Source organism: Phascolarctos cinereus, unplaced genomic scaffold (genome assembly GCF_003287225.1).
Source record: "Phascolarctos cinereus isolate Bilbo 61053 unplaced genomic scaffold, phaCin_HiC Scaffold_4;HRSCAF=312, whole genome shotgun sequence".
Classification (NCBI taxonomy): Eukaryota; Metazoa; Chordata; class Mammalia; order Diprotodontia; family Phascolarctidae; genus Phascolarctos; species Phascolarctos cinereus.
The window spans coordinates 573,750,374-573,771,544 of NW_027555847.1; the positions used below are offsets into that span (position 1 = coordinate 573,750,374).

At 34.9% G+C, this 21,171-nt stretch overlaps 1 protein-coding gene across 7 annotated transcripts in view; it reads right to left on the bottom strand.

The window, feature by feature from the left end:
* The window catches only part of EXOC2 (exocyst complex component 2), a 238,954-nt gene that overhangs the window by 72,186 nt on the left and 145,597 nt on the right, over positions 1-21,171 (bottom strand). For 6 of the 7 annotated variants that reach the window (XM_020976651.2, XM_020976649.2, XM_020976650.2 and 3 more), the window contains 2 exons: positions 14,699-14,765; positions 10,307-10,423 (listed from right to left, as the gene is read on the bottom strand). The exons of the other annotated variant lie outside the window; for it this stretch is intronic. In XM_020976651.2, coding sequence (XP_020832310.2) covers positions 10,307-10,423; positions 14,699-14,765 — 184 coding nt within the window. The remainder of the gene's footprint in view (positions 1-10,306; positions 10,424-14,698; positions 14,766-21,171) is intronic. 7 annotated transcript variants of the gene reach the window in all.

Below are 21,171 nucleotides of genomic sequence, written 5' to 3' on the forward strand. Positions count from 1 at the left end.
TGTCAATTAAATATTCTCAATGATTGAATAATTCAACTAAGCTGAATAAGGTACCTTATAATACGATGGTCTCTCAAAAGTGAAATAATATGAGTTACTTTTTAAATAGTCTCAGGATACAATAAATTTCTATTTAGTCACAAAATCCAGGGAATCTCCTGATCTGGTTGAATATTCTATGGCTGACAATAAATATATCATATAATTGTTTTGTCAAGGCTAAATGAACTATAATATAGATAATATAGCACCACACACTAAATGCTAAAGCTATTCTGGAACACAGCTATTTTGTTTTTGAAAACTCAGAAGACATTTTGGGATCTTGCTCTGCCTCATGGTATTCGCTATAAATATTAATTAACAGTATGTAAGATGCAAAAAGTACAGAGGATAGTGTTGACTCTGTCCTGCCCTTCTCAGAAACTCTGCAATTAAAAAAATCTCTAATATCAATTTAAAAAATTTGGTCAAGTTAGTTTGTTCATAAAAACACTTAAAATTTATAATTGCTAAATGGCTACATAGGAAAGGTACACAAAACAATTTTGTTATTTGTGCAAAACGAAAACCTATGTACACAGTAGGGAAAAAGGATTGGCAAATTAATGAATCTGGATCCTGTCTACATTTTTATAATCATCTGATAGCTTAAGTGATATCATGATTATAAATACCATTATATATAATAAGTATTGATGGAGATGAAGTATCTACTTGAATAAAAATGTGGAACATCAGTGTAAAATGTGTAGTTGAATGAGTTAACATATGTACTTTGCAAACCTTGAAGGGCTACATAAATGCTACTTATTGTAATAATAATAATAGTTAATAGTAGTAATATTATAAATAATAGCATTTCACATTACAAGGTACTTTATAATCTGCAAAGTGCTTCCCTCAAAATAACCTGTAAGGTAGGTGGTATATACGAATTCCTATTTTAGAGAAGAAGAAATCAAAGGTTTGAGAAAATTCCAAGATCACAGAATTAAACCGTTAAATGCCTTGCTGAAGGTCCTGCCGATAATTAAAGATAGGATTTTAAATTTGGATATTCTGACTCCAACTCCAGCGTTCTTTCCACCGTATCAGGCAGGTTCACACAATATTAATGACTGGCAGAATCAAGAACATCTTATATGTTATTAGTGCTGATAAAACACTAGTTGTTAAATGCAGAAACAGAGGTGGTTCATTAAATTCTAGTACATCAAAATCAGGGAACACCCTTCTGAAGCTTGAGAAAGGGAAGTCCATACATTTTGAACTGGAAGGGAACTCATGGATTAATTAATCCAATTATCACCCCTTCCTCCATCTCATTTTTCAGATGAGGAGACTGACACCCAAAAAGGTTAAGTGATATGCCCAAAGTCATGGAGGTGGCTCAGCCAGAATCTGAATTCAGATCCTGTGACATTAAGTTCAGAGCTTTTGTGCCATGTTCTTTTTCCAGCAGGTGATGAAAGTTATGGAAAACCATTATCCCAAAAGAAAGCTCAAGAAAATATTAATAGTTTCAAAAAGTTTTAAGCATGTTAACAAACTAAGAGAACTTATTTAATGCTTTATTAGGCAGAGGTGGTGATATGTAGGGTACATTTTACATCATGGAGGATCACATCCTTGTATTATTCTACAACAACTATCAACTACCTGCCTTCCTTTACTCTTTTCACTCCCCTATCCTCCCTAAGTGAGGAATGATAGCTCATATCTATATAGTATTGTTTGGTTTACAAGGCGTTTTAATCACAGTTAAGCCTTGAGGTAGATTGGACAAGCATATCCATTTTATGAATGAAGAAACTACCATATCAAGCTAGTCAGTTTCAAGACCTACCATAAACTGGTCCCACAATATCTATTTAACATTATTTCCAGATAATGGTATTCCAATATACCCAGCATACCCAATATACATCATCTGTTTCCTTCCTGTCTGCTATCTATGTATACCATGGTCCCTCTTGCTGAGGCCTTTATGTATTTTTTACTTCCTAGAATGTTCTTTCTTTCTGGCACAATGCACAAACCAGGTACTGGGGAAGAGAAAAATATAACTAGAACATGCATCTTTGCGTTGGCTAAAAATTTAATAGGGATAAGGAAAAAAAAATATGTATACACACACACACATACACTGATAAACAGAATTTAATTCAATTCAATAAACCTTTATTAAGTGCCTATTATTTACGAGGCATATACAAAATGGAATGTGATAAGGGTACAAGAAGTCACATTAGCTGTGAGACCCTGGACAAGACACCTAATACCTCCAAAACCCATTTTTGCTGTAAATGATACTATATACTATGTGTGTGCACACACACACAATCTATAAATATACCGTGTATATATAGTAAGTATATATATATATATATGTGTGTGCACATACATGTGTATGCATATGTGTGTACACATATATATGCATATATAAATGGTACTATATACTATACTGCAGATTATACCATATACATCATGGGGTTGCTCTGATATAAGGGTTTTGTAAAACACAAAGTGTTCTATATAGAGTGAACTATTACTATGTATATATGTATGTTTTTTCTTTTTCTAAAAGAACCTATGATTTCAATGGTGTAGGTTACAGATCTGTACCTACTCTACAACTCATAGACTTAGAGAGTAGTTCTGAGCACAGGGAGATAAAAGGACATGCTTAAGTCTGAACCATTACCTGCCAAAAGCAGGTCTTAAAACCAGGATTTTCTGGCTCTGAGAACAGCTTTCTACCCACTACACTGAGTGCAGTATCAAACTCAATTCAAAATGGATTCCTGGGGATACATCCTCAGAAAAACACAAATTAATATTATTTATGTTTTATTATATTTTTATTTATTTTGTTAAACATTTCCCAATTACATTTTAATTTGGTTCTGGCTCCATTGGGGGTTCAGGCTTCCTGGTCACAAGTTTGACACCTCTGCACTGCCTCAGGTTGTTCTTTATTATTATGTAGGAATATGAACTGGACTTATGATTTAATCGGTAGGGGGACTCCCAGAAGAGGAAACTCATGAGAGGTGGGGCAGAGTTGCTCAGAGCAGGAGAGAGGAGAGCCCTTCAGTCTTCTTCTAGCACTCTTTGACACAGAAGACAGAAGATGCCAACCAGCGTGTGAAAGCTGGAAGCCAGAAGTGTCAGACTGAAGAGCACTTGAAGAACACTATAAGAGCTCTCCTCTTTCCAGGTTCTTGAAAACTCTGCTCTGCCCCTCACAGAAATCAACATTGATCTCTACCAATATTGAGAGAGTCCCATACCTTGGCTCTGGGATTGGGGTTACACTTATATTGCTGGGAAGGCAACAAGATGTAGTAAGAGCCATGGACAAAAAATCACCCATTTTCATGGCATGGTTGCAATGCATATCTATTCTGACTATGGGTAAGTCAACTGACCTCTTGGGGCCTCAGTTTCTTCATTTATAAAATGGATATGCTTGTCCAATCTACTTCAAGGTTTAGTGTGATTAAAATGCCTTGTAAACAAAACAATACTATGTAGATGTAAGCTATCACTCCTGACTTAAGAGGATGGGGAAGTGAAAAGAGTGAAGGAAACTGATAAAACAAGGAGCTACAAGAACAGAACAAGTAAGAGAAGAAAGGGAACAACAAAGGGTTGAGTCATGCATTTTATGTGCTAGGCAACAAAGTCAATTCCAAAGAAGAGGAATCCTAGTGACTAATAATGTGGGAGATACTAGAAAAATGTACACTTCCATTTTATTATTTTTGCCCACTTGATACAACTTGGCGTAACGGAGAGAGTTCTGGACTTGTAGTCAAGGAAGACTTGAGTTTGAATCCCACCTCAGATACTTGAGTAGTGCTGTAAGCCCGGGTAAATCATCTAACCTTCCAGTCACAGGCTCCTTATCTAAAAATGGGGATAATGACAGCACTAACATTGCAAAGTCATCATGAGAATCAAATGAGATGTGTCAACTGTTTTGCAAGCCTTAAACACCTGTAGCTAATAATACACACATACTGCTGTCTCATTTCACCAAAACAGGTTGCCAATCAATTCAACAGGTATGTAGTAAGAAGCTACAATGTGCAAGACATTATGCGAAGTGCAAGGAATATATAGAGAGAAATGAACAGTTCCTGCCTTCAAGGAAATTCCCTTATAATTTACTTTTCTGTGCCCCAAGACTCAGCTTAAGTCTCATCTCTTCCATGAAGGTATGTCTGACAGTTCCAACCCTCAAAATTCAGGATAACATGGATAGCTCTATTTTTAGGTTAGTTAGCAAAAGACTTCTAACTAGTTTCATTGAGCTTTAGGTTTTATTGATCAGCCTGGAGTTTAATACAGTGGAATGAGCAATGGATTTGGAATCAAAAGGCCTACACTTGAATACTGGTTCTGCTACTTAATTCCTAAGTGACTGGGAATACAACTTAAGTTCTTTTAGTCTTAATTTCTTCATTTGTAAAAAGAAAGGATTGGAATAAATGACCTTTAAGGCCTTTTCCAGTTCCAAATCTATGATCTACATTAAAAAAAAAAGCTTCTGTGTATTTAAGTATATTTCTACTACTGAGACAAAAACTGAAGTAGAATTTTTTGGGCAAAATGTATTTAAAATTTTTATAGTTTTGAGAAAATCTATTCATTTCATATTTAGCTCCAATATTATCTGCAATAACTAGTGATAATTTTTTAAAATAGCAATTTGAAGATAAAATACATGTTAAAAGATATTCTGATTTTATCTATCATGAACTGTTATTACTATGTTAGAGAAGAAAAAGAAAAGTAGAATTTGATGAACTCAATTATATCATCTCCATCATATTTCATCTTCAATCATAAATGGTGATAGTTAAAAAGTAAAAATGCTTTTGACATGTTAGTTTGTGATTTCAGAAAATTTTTAGTAAAAATTCCTCTTCATTTTGAAGAAACATATTAGTTTCTGAATGAAATAGACATGAAGATAGTACAAATATGTTTTTTATTTCAAAGATGGTAAAAAGAATAATTTCAACTTGACAATCTCTATAGAAATACTTTAATTAAGATATGTTAAAAATCTACACTGGAATTATTAAATACAAATTAGGTAATTGGGTTCAGGCATTTTAATATTTATTCTGAATGCTTTACGGATAAATTCCAAGACAGATGGAAGGATGACATTATAAAAATATTATTAAACAACAATCTGTCAAAAGAAAACAAAATCAATGCCAAGTAAACAATTAATTTTTAAACTCTGTATATCCTAGTAAAGATGGCACTGGTTTATCTTACTAAGGCTCTTAAGAAACAATACCAGAATGTAATTTGGAAACTTTGACACCCACCCACCCACACCCACACCATCTTTGTCTCTCACAAAAATTGTGCTTTAAGTGCTAATTTGAGTGTAATTTGAGTGTGCTCTTGTCACTGCATCACTATTCTATAAATTATAGTTAAGCATATGTTAGGTTACTCTTTCGTATGTAAGCTAAATTCTGATATTTATTTTAAAACATAACATTAGTGGATGGCAAGTTTTATTTCACTTAGCACACCTTTAGGGGTAATACATATTGAGGTTAATTACTGCTTCTTTTCTATTGTTCTCAATGCAGCCTTATTCTTGTCAGAACAGCAGGGAGAAGGAGGTTCTGTTGCTGGAAAAGTAGCAGGCCCAGAAAATACCATGACATTAGCACATGATTCCTTTGAGATGTTTTTAACTCACTAGGGGGTATAAAAAATAATGAAGTAATGGCATCTAAATGCATAAGCACTTTCCCCATGTCACTGAAGGGGGTTCTTCATTGTGTGAGCCCATATTATATGTTGAAGGTAAGGGGTTAGATATAAAGATGGAGACTTGAGGAGAGTAGAAGAGATTTAGAACAGCTGCTGTAGGGAATGTGATAAGAAGTCAATAATAAGTGGTGGTGGGAAAGCCCCCAGGTTTTCCCACAGGTTTACAATGATGCATATACTGTTGCCTCTTCCTCATATGCACTTGTTACAGCTGTGCTTCATAGTAAAGCAAACACACATATGACTTATGGCCTCCTTTGACATTATTAACAAGTAGTATGAAAGACTGATTTATGTTAATTCTGTCAGATGGGGTCCTGTCTTCCCTAGGGCACCCCAAGTTCTATCTCTTTCATGAATGTCTGCTTGGCAATTACAATCATCACTAAAATTCCATGAACTTCCATACAGCTTCAATCTTTATCACATATTTGTACCCTTGCAATTTTCTATTGTGGCCTATTCTTTCAGACTGCTTAGTCTTTTTTCCTAACTAAACTATTAATGAAGGCAGGGAGGAACCATGTTTTACACACACACACACACACACACACACACACACACACACACACACTCACACACACACAGCACAAAAAAGACCTAGCTGTCTCAGATGATCCTAGGAGTGGGAAGAGGCATCATTTAAAATATTTTAAGCTACATACCATTTATACTCATTCAAAGCGGGTCAGATTTATTATCTTTAAAATTACTCGGTATTCTAAGCTAGAAACCAATGTGATCAATACAATGACCATTCCAGAAGAGTGATGATGAAATATGCTATCCATTGCAGAGACAGATTTAGGGTGGAGAATGAGACATACATATTTTTGGACTCAACCACTGAGAGAATTTGTTTGTTGACTATACCTATTTGTTACAAGAAATTAGTTTTTCTTTCTTTTTTTTTTTCCCTAATGGAATGGGGGTGAGGAGAGAAAATAGATTTCTGTCACTTTTTAAAAAGAGAGGTGGGGAGGAGTGTTATAAATGTGGAATGCTACATGTATTTTCAGATGAGGTCACTGTATCATTTGTTTTACTTAGCTGTTTTACTTTGGTTACAAGAGTCCCCTCAAGAAGTACAAGTAATCTATAAATGTAATCTAAAAACAAAACATGTTAATAAAACTAAAAAAATTACCTGCAGTTAGACTAAAATAATACCCAATCACTACTGGATGTGAAATACATTTCACAACAGAGAGGTTTTTAGAATAAATTGTTCTGTAAAGGTATTTCCCGCTGACATATCAAAAAGAAATATCTAGTTCATATCTAGGTTAAAATGTAGAGGTAAAAGAGGCCATGGGGGGGCGCAAAATGATATTTCTAAGGAGGTTTGGAATGAAGATGACACATTCACAATCAGCAGGCTGTTGGCTATTCTTTGAAATCTCAGAAGGTTATCTTTACCACTTACAATGATGGAATATGGAATACTATTGTTAGAGAGATGAAACAATTCCCTGGAATCACACAATTACATTTATCAAAACAAAACTACACGCTAAGACTTACTGATGTTATCAGCAGTATAGCCACAGGTTCCTTCCTCTTCAACTCCCCTCCCTTAAGTGAGATTTTAAAGTGGGGAGTAGAGGTAGAGTGAAATCCTACTTGTAGTAAATTTTGCTAGCATATTAAAAATGAGTTAGAACAGCTTCCTATTTACTTTTATCAATGTTAAATGAAGACCTCCAGGGATTTTTAAAGACAATCCTTCCAGAAAAGAACAGACCAAGGAAGTGCCACTAAGAATGACTTTGAACTCAAATGGAAGGAAACTGATTTTTGGTATTTGTAAAAAAAAAAAAATTTACTCGTGACCAAAGTGAAACAAGTTTGGTTTAAGGTTTGTAATGGGAAATGTTTCAAATGAGCCCCCCTGAGGGATCAGCTGGTGTGGCCATCTGATTCTAGAAACAACAACTACTCACAAAGTCCAAAACACAGGTCTGTCAAGCTGGCAGTGTACCAATTTTTATTTTCTTGATGTGGTTTTATTTAAAAACACATTCTTTTATATTAAGAGATTATGACTGTTCTATAACTACCAAATAACTTTTTGTAATCTAAAGAGAATTTCAGCTCTAATTTTGAATGTACACAACTATCAGAACTGGGAAACATACTCAAAAGGATATGCATACGTGTATTTTATTTTAGTTTTTTATCCACAATTGCTTCCTTCACCTATACCAACTTGAATTCAATTCACACACTGAATGCAGAGAAAGGAAGAAATGAGATTCAAATAAAAACTCTCCCTCAAAAACTAATCATATTTTATAGTCTTGTCACATGTCATATAAAAGAGTGTTATCAGTAATAGAAGGAATACTAGCTGAAAAATAGCCCTGTCAATCAGTCTGATGATGACCAAGAACAAATGCGAGCAGATCTAAGAATGCAATGCTTGATTTTAGGAGCCCCATATTAAGTAACAATCTCTTAGGAAGCAACAGCTTCAACACAATTAGAAACAAGAATAATAATTAACTTCCAATAGCACTTCCGTTTGCAGAGACTACTGGTTTTTGAAAAGGAAGGAGATAGGATTTGGTTAGCAGTATCTTCCTGTCAACATAAAAAACCCTATACCTTTGTGGTGGTTTCCTGTCATCAATGAATTCACCTGAAATAAGGAATGACAACAAAGATTTTACGCACAAAGTCAGGGGACCTTAACCAAGGTCCATGAACTTTTTGAATATGTATTTTGATAACTGTATCTTAATATAAAACTATATTTTAACACATTTAGTTTCTTTGCAATCTTGTCTATTTATTTTATATGTTTAAAAACATATTCAGAGAAAGGATGGGTTTCATTAGACTGCCAAGGGGTCTCTAGCACCAAAAAAAAGTTAAGAATCCCTGCTTTAAGTATTGTTAATTTTGCTGCCAAATTCTGACATGGTTGATCAATTTAAAATTTAAGGTGTGAATTATTTTTCATGTTACCAACTTTTGAGGAGGAGAATGGGAAGAAAAGCACCCTTTAGCTTCAGTTGTTGACTATATTCTCTATGTAATCTTGGTCCCTAAGGGAGTATGGATGAAAAACAGGAAAGATATCAACAAGTTGATTTTGTTGTAACAATCTGGTGTCCTCCTAAGTACGTTCCTATTTATTACTCTGTAGTAGGTAGTTCCTTCTTGTTACTCTGTAAAACCATTGAGGATACAGGCTTATACCAGGAACTGGATAAAAACCAAAGTTTTTACTTCTGCTATAATCAGCTCCTAATCAACTCATACAATATTCAGATGGCATTCAAAATGATCTCCAGCAAATATGCTGGTACCATTATTAGATAGTTATAAAAATGAAGTATCATTCTGAGAGAAAAATATTCATGTGTATTGGAAAAGATAACCTTTTACTTGTAAACAACAAAAAATTTTTGGAAATAAACTAGACACTTGGCCCTAAATGCCCTAAGTCACAACATTTCTCATCAGGATGATTAATCTTTACAAAAAGGCAGGAAAACGAGACACACATAAAGCCGCCCACCTTGACATTTTCATTCTTTGAAAAAAAAAATTCCAATCTAGAGTTCATGAATAAGAGCCATCATCTTAAAAACGTTGCAATTCATCAAGAATGCACTTAGGGTATAAGATTAGCAAGATTATGATCTCTCATTCTTTGCATTGACAAAAATGTACTGACATTAAAAATTCTAGAATAGTTTTACTTAGAAATCTGATAAACCTTTGCCCAGGAAGAAACAAACCTTTAATAACAAGGCTGTTTCATTTTCACAACTCTCCATAATCAAGAAAACTAATATAAACAATAAAATATAACTTGTTTTTAAAACTTCAGTTACTTAAACAGGGGGCTTGATTTCAGCCCAAACCATGATTTTAATGGAGGAAAATAAATGGTTTTGTGTGGGGCAAAAAAAATCTTTGACATCTTTTATGTGACAGGCTAATTATTAGCACTACAGCTGAGGTAGAATGGGACCAATGAGCAAGAAAGGAGTAAACCCTTAGTTGGAAGAAACAGGCAGAAGGAAGATGTGCATTTCTTTTGATTAGCTGGGGGAGCTGCTTTGCATTCTGCCTTGCTGCTGACCGTAGGCTTGTTCATGCAGACTTCAAAACTTTTCTTTATGGGTCAAATCCAATGGCTCCTAAAGAACTGGGTTTGGTGGGTTTTTCCTTTCATGCTCTTTTCTTTCATTTTTGAGAGGTACTTTTAGATAGGAGGTAAATAATTCTCAGAGAGGACTAACTAGTAAGCTATATTGAGGGTAAAAAGCTCTCAAAAGAAATAAAAATAAAGAGTATCATGTTTGTATTATAAAGATGTTATATTTGTATTATAAAAATGTTTTTAAGGTGAATAGGGAGAGGGAAAGGAACCATTCAAGTAGCTGGAAGTGATAGAGAGATGACTGGAAAATAACCTGAAAAATAAGTTTCATTAAAATAATTATCTTGCCAATTTTACATGAACACTTATGCTTACCTGCGTTATTTTTTCTATTCCTTGAAAGTTGTGTTTTTCAAAATGTTCAGCTATATTTAAGAAAGTGTGACGTTCTAGGTAACAGCAATTACTTAGCACTATCAAAAGCCGCTGTTCCTAAAGCAAATAGATTTTGGGAGAATTAAATTTAAAACGGTAAACAAACAGCATAACAGTACAGAAAATATATATTCATTCTTAAATTTGCTTTGAACATGCTCTTTTGTAAATATCACTGGATAGTTTTTGTTTCTTAGTTGTTTCTTTTCTAATATTCACAGAGAACTATAGGAGAATCCTTTATAATGATTCATTATTACATGGATTCAAATAAACCAAAAATCAAATCATACTCCTCACAAAATTTAACAGCTACATGTAACAGAAGTCTGATATAACCCATAAACCATATATATGTGTACACACTGCCTCCCCCAAAGAGTTCTATCATATTAGTGATTTCTTTTTATGTTTGCCTAATCTAACGCTTAATCTTAAAAAAGCTTTTTAAACAGACATTTGTATAATTAGTCAGAAATGAAAATATGAAAACTGCCACCTATAATTTAAAAATATTGAGACTTTGGAAAATAATTATGCCCTAATACGTAATGGTTACCTACAAGGAATTTTAAAGATTTTTCTCAATGTCCGAATGAGGTGGCCTTTTCTCAATCCTTATTATTTGACCCCTCTGCAGCTTCTGACACTGTGATCACCGTCTCTTCCTTGATCCTTTCTTCTCTCTAGGTTTTCATGATACCATTCTCTTCTGGTTCTCCTTCTACCTATGACTGCTCTTTCTCCGTCTCCTTTGCTGGATACTCATCTGGTTCATGCCCTCTAATCATATGTGTCCTGGGCTTGCTTTTCTTCTCCCTCTATACTAGTGATCTCTTCAATCCCCATGGACTTAATTACCATGTCTATGCTGATGATTTTGAAATCTACTTATCCTACCCCAACCACTCTACTGACTTCCAATCTCAAATGTCCAACTACCGTTTAACTATCTCGACCTGGAGGTCTAGAAGACATCTTAAACTAAACATGTCCAAAATGGAACTCATTATCATTCCCCAAAGCCCTCCCTGTCTCCTACCTTCCCTATTAGGGAAGGGTGTAGGGTGCAACACTATTCTCCCCAGTCCCTCATGCCTAAGACATAAGAGTCATCCCGGAATCTTCACTTTCTCTAACCCCCCATAGCCAATCTGTTGCTAAGGTCTGTCAATTTCACCTCTGCAATATTTCTCCAATATGCTCCCTTCTCTTCTTTGACACTGAGACCACTCTGTTAGGGGGCTCCCATTCCCTCAAACCTGGATTACTGCAATTGCCTGCTGTCAGGTCTGCCTGCCTCAAGTTTATCCCCTCACCAATCCATCTTCCAGTCAGTCACCAAAGTGATTTTCCTAAAATGAAGGTCTGATCATGTCATACACAACCCCACCCCCCATGCAATAAACTCCAGTGGCTCCCTATTGCCTCTAGGAGCAAATACAAAATGATCTGCTTGGCATTCAAAGCCCTTCATAACCTACCCTCTTACCTTTCCAGTCTTTCTCTACTTTACTCCCTGCCATGTACTCTTAGATCCAGTGACACTGGCCTCCTGGCTGTTCCACAAACAGGACATCATCTCTGGGCTCTAGGCATTTTCTCTGGATGTTCCCTATGCCTGAAATGTTCTCCCTCTCCAATACTACCTCCCGACCTTCCTGGCTTCCTTCAAGTCCCAGATAAAATCCTATTTTTATAGGAAGCCTTCTTCAACCCCTCTTAATTTTAGAGTCTTCCTTCTGTTAATTATTTCCTATTTATCTTATATACAGCACAGTGCCTGGCACATAGTAGGCATGTGATGTAACTATTGATCATATAAATGACTACTGACTGATTCAATAACCTCATTTTGTCAGGGATAGAACAGAGGTCAAATGATTTTCCTCATTTTGGCAATTTATCCTTAGTGATTGAATACAGTTAGAATCCAGCTCTCCAAACTCCTAATCTAATCTTCTACCTATTGAAACACTTTCTCCTTTATCACAATTACTGGATCCAAATGCTGAAAAATAAAATATCACATTATACTTCAGAAGAATTATTTTTGTAAACAAAATTCTAAGAACTGAGTTCATATTGCTACCATGATTCACTCTAGAGTACTTTTTCCTATGGCCACTAATGTGTGAATGTATTCTCTGGAATAACTATGACTAATACAGTGCCTCGATTTAAGATCCTCTTACTAAAAACAAGGCAAAAAGCACTTTCCAGGAAAATGTTTCTACTCTGCACTGGTCAAAATTTTCTTCATTTAGCCAACGTAGAGAGCTTAAATTAATTCAAATTCAGTGCAACGGATGTGAAGATAAATATAGTTCTTTCCTCTAAGGTAAACAAAAAATATGTAACTACAGTCCTTGAAGTCATAACTGCTAAGCCATTCTTATAGTTTCTAATATTTCAATTTAGATCATGCCAAAAAAGCACCTTCAAAAAGTAAATTCCCCAAGCCTTCCATGGGTACTACTTTTCACTCCTCTTAAGCACTAAATTTTTTGGGTGGGAGCCGCCTATATGCTAACCAATTTTTCTCAGTTATAAACGTGACGATAAGGTAAGCAAATAGCCACTTATGAAGAAAGCCACAAAGAAGGCTTAGGTATGACTTAAAAATCTTCAAATAAATAAGAACTATGTAGAGCCACTAGAATTAATGCAGCAGTGTGGAACAAGGGGAAAAAAAGGAAGTGACTAAGGACAGTTATATTCATTTGTGAACCTCATATAGCTCCTTTTCACAGTTCTTTTCATACAGTAAGCATGTACTAATTGTTTGTCAAAATGAAATGAATGGTGGGAATAGTAACTGAGAACAAGAGACAAGTTAGCATTGACAAAAGACGCAGGGAAGCCTGGGAAAGACCATCATTACAGTTACTCCCCGATCTCTTGTCTGATCCTTAAGCCTAGGTGTTATTATGACCTTGTAGTGTTTGCAAAGCACCCAGAATAACAGGTGTAATATATCACTAGTCATTTAAAATATGCCATCCTTCACAAATCCTAAATTGTTTTTCTAAGATAATGTTAAAGTACCCATAATCAGTTTAATCAACTGGTTATTTTGAATACTATTTCACTGACTCCTGTTCCTTAGAAATTCTCTTTTTTCTTTACTTTATAATTTTATTTATATTTTTTATATCTTACACTTTCATTTCTTTTTTCAGCTCCAACCCCACAGTTCCTCCACAAAATGAGAACAGTCACTTTATTTCCTTCCATTACTGAATAAAATCTAAACTCCTTAGCCTGGCATTCAAGGGTCTATGTGATGAGGCCACAATTTACTTTTTCAGCCTAGTTTCATTTTAGTCCTCTAAACATATTCCGTGTCTCAGCCAAACTGTACTATTTGTGCCACAAACGTCCCTTCCAGGCTCTTGTTACCTAGCTTCTGATTTTGTTATTGACTCCTCTGCTTAACTCTATTTGCTGAAATCCTCACCATCTATCAAGGTCTAGCTAAAATATCACCTCCTCCATGAAGTCTTCTATGATCCTCACACCAGAAAATTACCTCTCTTTCTCTGAACTCCAAAGCACCTTGTGTACATTTCTGTCTACCTCACAAGGAAGTTAGTGTTGAGTCACATTAGTTATTATATAACTTGAACTGCAACTTTAGCTATAAGATCATTGCCAAATAAGTTTTATGCACGGCACAGATGAAAAAAATTAATCTTTTCATGAAAACTTAGAAGAAATTTTATTTAGTGGGTCCAAAGTGTCATATAGGCATGCCAGAAGAATTATGACAATACTCGATAATTTAATATAATTAACTACTATCATAGTTTAACATCTTAGTATTAGTAGTATATTATCAGTACAGAACCAGTGAATAAAAAATTGGCCAAGGCCTTAGATATTATCCAATCCAGCCTTCTCATTTTGAAGGTAACGATAATGAGCAGTAGTGAGGTAAAGTGACTTATCTGTGATCACAAGGTCAGACAGTGGAAGAATGGCCTGACTTATCTAGTGCTCTATGATATGACACTGTCTCTAGAAATGAGTATTTATTTAGGAAATTTTGCACAGTTAATTAAAAAAAAATTTTTTTTTAGGCAATTGGGGTTAAGTGACTTGCCTAGGGTCACACAGCTAGTAAGTGTCAAGTATTTGGTCGGAGGCTGGATTTGAACTCAGGTCCTCCTGACTTCAGGGCCAGTGCTCTATCCACTGCGCCACCTAGCTGCCCCACAGTTAATTTTTAAAGGCAATTATTGCCTCTACAAACACACACACACACACACACACACACACACACACACACACACACACACACACACCCCCCCTCTTTTATTTTCCACTTACTGAAGACAAACTGAAGTCTTCATGGATACTTCCAAATAAATCAGGAGAGGAAACATCAACTGAAAGGCTAAAAGTAAAAAGGAAGGAAGTAGTTGTAATAACACCTTTATATAACCTGAGATTATAATCCCAACCCTAAACCCTAATCCTAAATTATAGCTCTAGAGCCAGAAGGACCTTAGAGGTCATCTAGTCCAACGAGCTCATTTTAGAGATCAGGAAACTGACACTAAAGTTGGTATTTGAACTCTAATCTTACAACTCTTAAGTTGAGATTTCTTTTAACTAATTTATTAATTTAACTGTTTAGGAAAGATTATATAACATGCTGCAAATTTTCTTCCATCTAACTGCCAATTACTCAAAGGAAGCAACGTTTTCTGACTGTTATGGTAACAATATGGACCCTCTCAGTTTTTGTTTTAGGACTCTTCTGTAAGCTGCCTTAACAAAGTAAATTTTGAAAAATTCATTAGGAAATAAGTGTTATTTTATTTAAATTCAATTAGTTATACACATAAATGTGTAGTGACATGTTTCTGATTGCCATGGTAGAGTTCCAAGGATTCAGATACTAGAAACTCTTCAAAATCTTAGAACACAGGCCTTAGTCTTAATAATTTAGGACAAATTTCAAAATTATACCTATTATATTTTTAATTATCACTTAAGAGAGCATTAACACCTCTGGATCTCTAGTACAACTGAATAGTGTCTTCTAAAGTGTTAAATCATCATTTAGTCACCGATTCTTTATGTCTCCTGAATCATTTTCAGGGCTACATTGCTTTCCAATTCCTCATAAGCATTATCCATAGTCAACAAGCATAGTTTATAAGACTAGTACAAGCAAGCTTAAGAAAGATTTTTTTTCTGTGCTGTGTTTTAAAATTTTTAGGAATAATTTTTTTTTTAATATGAGCCAATTGTCATGTGACAAACTAAATTTTTTTAGGTTAGAAATGTATTAGAATAGCACTGGTAACATAGCCTTGCATATTGTGTACTTCCAAATAACTAACCATAATACAATTACATGGTCTCTGAGTTTCCTCAGAAATCCTAGATGAATTATAAAAAACAGTTAATCTGTAACATAAGTTCAAACCTCTAGAAACAGCATTAATGTTAAATGTAATGAGTTACGTATAAGAAAAAACTTTGAAGAATAAATCCAAAGAACTGGGTTTGAGTCCTAGCCCTGCTAGTAAATTATATTAACAGAGTAACCCTGGGGCAGGTTCCTTTGCCTCTTGGAGCCTCACTTTAATCATCTGTAGAATAAGGATTATACTGTTTCAAAAACCTACCACACAAGACTATTGCAGGGAATCATAGGATCACAGATTTAAAGTTGAAAGGGAACTTAAATGTCATTGAGGAGAATGTATATAAAGGTGCTTTGTAACCGTAAATGATATATAACTATATTGGTGAGGATTATTATAAACACTATTAATGACTTTATTAACAAAAACAGAATGACATTAATTCTTACTGGCAAAATCAATATTTACTATAATAATTACATAATAGATTAAATAAATAATATTAAGTATTTAATGGCATTGTGCTATTAATAAAGCATCATATTTACAGTAACAGCAATAACAGATACTTATATAGAAATTTATAATTATAAACTAATTTACATAATTAGCCCATTCAATGTCACATTTTTAAATGTTATTTTTTGCCACATTCTATAAAGAGTTTTGTTCACAATAGGGGTGGAAAAAGTGTGATCAACTTTATTTTTCAGGTCCATTAGCTTACACTTAAGTCAAAGTATAAATTTGATGAAGGCAGATGCTGTGTTCCAGTCAAAAATAATTTATGAAATTAACTTACAGATTTAATGCTATCTCAATTAAACTACCATGGAGGCATTTAGAGTGAAGCAAAATAACAATACTATTTGGAGGATGAATAATACTATTTGGAGGAACAAAACATTCTAGAATTTAAAGAGAATAATGAAAAGAAAAAGAAAGAGGAAATGGCACTTCTAGACTTCAAATTATAAGGCAATAATCATGAATATTATTTAGTATTGGTTAAAAAGTTGAAAATTAGATCAGTAGAATAGATGAGATAAGTAAGAATTAGAAATTTAAACTCAATAAGCTGGTGTTAAATAAATCAGAGATTGCATATTACTTCAAGAGAAACACCTTATTTGATAGGAACTACTGGGGAAAATGGAAGCATTTTGACAGAAATTAGGTTTATATCAATATAACTATTATAATTAAACTAACTCTAATAACAAAATAGAATCAAGTACCTTTCAATGCTATGGTTAACAGGATAATACTAAACAAAAAAAAGGATAGAAAACAACAGCAAAAGATAAAATAGAAAATTTTGACTTTGTGAAGTTGAAAAGCCTTTGCATGAACAAAAGCAAAGAAATTACAATAAGAAAGGAAGCTGCTGATTAGGAAGAATCTTTGCATTAGATCAGATAGTGGTCTGATATCCAATAAGAAACTAACACATATATTTGACCAAGAGCTATTCCCTAATGTAAGAGTAGTCAAGAGATATGAACAAAAAGTTCTCAAAAGAATATGAAAAAGTGTTATAAATCATTACCAATAAGAGGAATGGCAAATCAAAACAACTGTAAGATTTTACCTTATACTCAGGGAATTAGCAAAGAGGAGAAACAGTGCTGGCAGGGTTATGAAAAGACAGGCACACCAATATATTTTTTTAAATTAAATTTTTTCCCAAACAACACAAATCTGCCTTCCTTTCTACCCACCCCCACCTTCTCAGCTGAGAATGAAAATAACAAATGAACCCCCTGTGCACTTATGTGTAAGTCAAACAACGCAAATTTCTGCATTGGCTACCTTTGAAGAAATAAAGTAAAAAGTGTGAGTATGAGTGTGAGTGTGTGTGTGTGTGTGTGTGTGTGTGTGTGTGTGTGTGTCTGTCTGTCTGTCTAATTCTACACTCTGGGTCCTTCACCTCTCTATCAGGAAGTGGGTACCACATTTCATCATTAATCCTCTAGAATCATTATTCATTATACAAATGTGTTCCTAAGTATTTCAAAGTGGTTTGTCTTTACAATATTGTTGTATAAATTGTCCTGGTTCTATTCATTTCACTCTACATCAATTCATACAAGTCTTCTCAGGTTTCTTGGAAACCACCCTTCATCACTTTTTATAGAACAATAGTATTCTATCACATTTATACAGTATAACTTGTTTGGCTATTCCTTAATGGGTAAACCCCTCAGCTTCCTATTCTTTAATACCTTAAAAAAAAGCTATAAATATTTTTCTTTTTTTTTTTTTTTGGCTAGGCAGTGGGGTTAAGTGACTTGCCCAGGGTCACACAGCTAGTAAGTGTTATGTGTCTGAGGCCAAATTTGAACTCAGGTCCTCCTGAATCCAGGGCCGGTGCTCTATCCACTGCGCCACCTACCTGACTCCAAGCTATAAATATTGTTGAACATCATAAATTAGAGTCTGTTTTCCTTAGGACTAACCTCTCCCTTAATGTATCCTTCCTCTAATTTCTAATTTTCCTCCTCCCCTTTCCCTTCTATTTCACCGTTGAGTGAAGTATATCTGTGCAGTCAGCTCTTTGTTTTCATATTTTTCTTTTCTTTGACCAGTCTGAATGAAAGTGAGATTTTGGTTGCTCTCCTGACCCCCTCCTCCTTGTTTGTATAGATATCTGCATACCCTGATTATGTGAGATATTTTCTCCTAACTTTTCATTCCCTTCTCTCCTTCCCAGAGTATTCTTCCCCTCTCTTTCCACTCTTCTTTTAAGATCAAGATATAACAGAATCCCTCAGAGGTGTTCAGCCTAATTAGACTCCTCCTGTGACCCTTGAGGATGGTAGGGTTGAGAGAGGACACAAGTATCATCTTCCATATTAGAGTTTAAGTAGTTTATCCTTGTTTAGTCCCTTCCTGTGTTTACAATCAGTTTTACCTTTCAGTATTTATCTTTATCCCAGTGTTTGAACTTCAAAGTTTCTATGTAGTTCTGATCTTTTCATCAGGAATGCTTGTGGGAACTATTTATTTCATTAAAGGTCTATTCCCACCTCACCCCAACCCACTCCTGCAGCTATACTCAGTTTTGCTGGGTAAGTTACTCTCAGCTGTAAGTCTTTGCATTCTTGAATACTAAATTCCAAGCAATCTACTCCTTTAAAGGAGCAGCTGCTAAATTGTGTATGATCCTGACTGTGTTTCCTCAGTACCTGAGTTCTTTCTGGCTGTTTGTAGTATTTTTTTTCTTTTCCCTGAAATCTCTGGATTTTCACTATCATACTCCCGAGAGTTTTCATTCAAGGGTTTCTTTCAGGAGGTGACCAGTGGATCCTTTCTACTTCTACTTGCCCTCTAGCTCTTAGAGAATTGGGCAGCATTCCTTTAAAATTTCCTGAAATATGATGTCTAGGTTCTTTTTGTTCATTCTTCCAGCCTAGTTTCTGACTCTGGACTTGATGTTAGGACCATGCTCTGTATACTTCTGGAGGGAAGAGGTCAGTCCTGTTTTTGCTTTTTTGGGGGTACTGAATGTTATGTTATTATAAAATCTCAGGGACAGCTTAGGCTAAGGCTCTGCAAGATTTCCGTGCTCTCAAAAGTAGCATGATCCAAGGAAAAGTCTGACTGCTGCTCTCCTGGTCTGAGCTCTCAAAGCTCCTGACTGGGGTTTGGGTCTGAATAATAACAGACTGTTGGACTCAGCCACTATCACTATGGCTTTGGTGATTCAGTGACAGAACAAAAAGCTTCCTTTTGGTCTGAGATTCCTGCTGTGGTTATTCTTCTGCAGGCTTGAGACTGTGTCACAAGAGGGAACAGATACCCCATTCTACTCCTGAGGGTCCAACTACACTTGATTCTGAACTTGTTCCTGAGACCACTCCCTACCCCAGAATGTCACCCTTTGGTGCGGGTCCCTTCTTTTGTCTTCCTTGGATCTGTAAAACTGAACTGGGTGTTAAGCATCAGAGTTGCCAATCTATTCTCAAATCCTATAAAGGATCTCTGTGCTAAAGCTAAGACTACTTTCCTAGTACTCAGCCTCTCTCTGTGCTAGAATGCTCCTTGAGGCTTTGCGCTCCTGCCAGCCCTACTGTCCTCAGATCTCTCTGCCTCCCTATGTTGATCTGGGCTGGAAAAATGACTCACTGTGATTTTTTTCTAGATTCTACATCAAAATTTGTATGGGTGCATTTTCTAGACCTATTTGGAGGAGTTTGGGTTTTTGTTTTTTTTTTTTGGTGGGAAATGCTACTCTGCCATCTTGGCTCTACATATTCTAATACATTGTTGATGGAACTGTAAGTTGGTCTAACCATTTTAGGAACCAATTTAGAATTATACTTAAAAAATGATTAAAAATTCCATTGCTAGGTATATATCTCAAAGAGACCAAGAATGTAAAGTCCCATATATACCATAACAAATATATATATATATGTTCACATATATATGATAACAAATTTTTTTAGTGGAAGGAACTGATGGAATGAAAACAAAGCAGATATCTACAAACAGAGAATGGCTAAACAAACTGTGGTACATGAATGTAATGTAGTATTATAGCACCATTAGAAACAATAAATGTGAAGAATTAAGAGAAACATGAGAAGTCTTATATGAACTGATGCAGAGTGAGGTAAGCCTAACTAGTAAAGCAATATATACAGTAACTACAACAACCTAAATCTAAAAAAATAAAGAAAATCAAACATATATAACTATAATGATCAAACATGGCCCTAGACAAGAGTAGAGAAAATCTATTTCCCTTGATTCTTTGCAGAACTGGGGGACTAAAGCCAAAGGATATTACATATACTGTCTAACTTGGCTCATATGCTATAATTAATTTTGCTGAAATTTCCCCTCCTCTTTCTTATTTATTCTTTGTTACAAAGTACAGCTTGTTGAGTAAGAGAGGGAAGAAAGATATATTTGGAAAACAAAGGTGATACAAAAACAAAAGTTACCAATAATGTTTTTTAAATTATGAAACTACCTGCACAACACTGTACAATAAAACAATATAAAGATAAAGAAGATATGGTCCTGCCCTAAAGAAGTCTAAAATTTATCAATTTTTGTGCTCCCAAAGGTGTTTATAAAGTGCCTTCCACAGAATATGTACTTCCTAAGTATTTTCTGAATGACTTGAATGAATAAATTTGATGAAGACATTTTAAAAACACTATACCTGTTCATAACTGGGAAAACTCAGTAATTCAATTCAGCAGTTTAAGATTTCTATTTTATGTGCTCATAGTTTTGGAGTTGAAAGGGATCTTAGTGGTCTTATAGTTTAACTGGATCACTTTGCAAATAAGAAGCAGGAGTTTCAGAAGGGTATAGTGATTTATTTGAGGTAGTAAGTGGTGAAGCCAGGATTCCAACCCAGGAACCTCAACTCCTCATCCAGCATTCTTTCCACTGCACCAGGTCCAC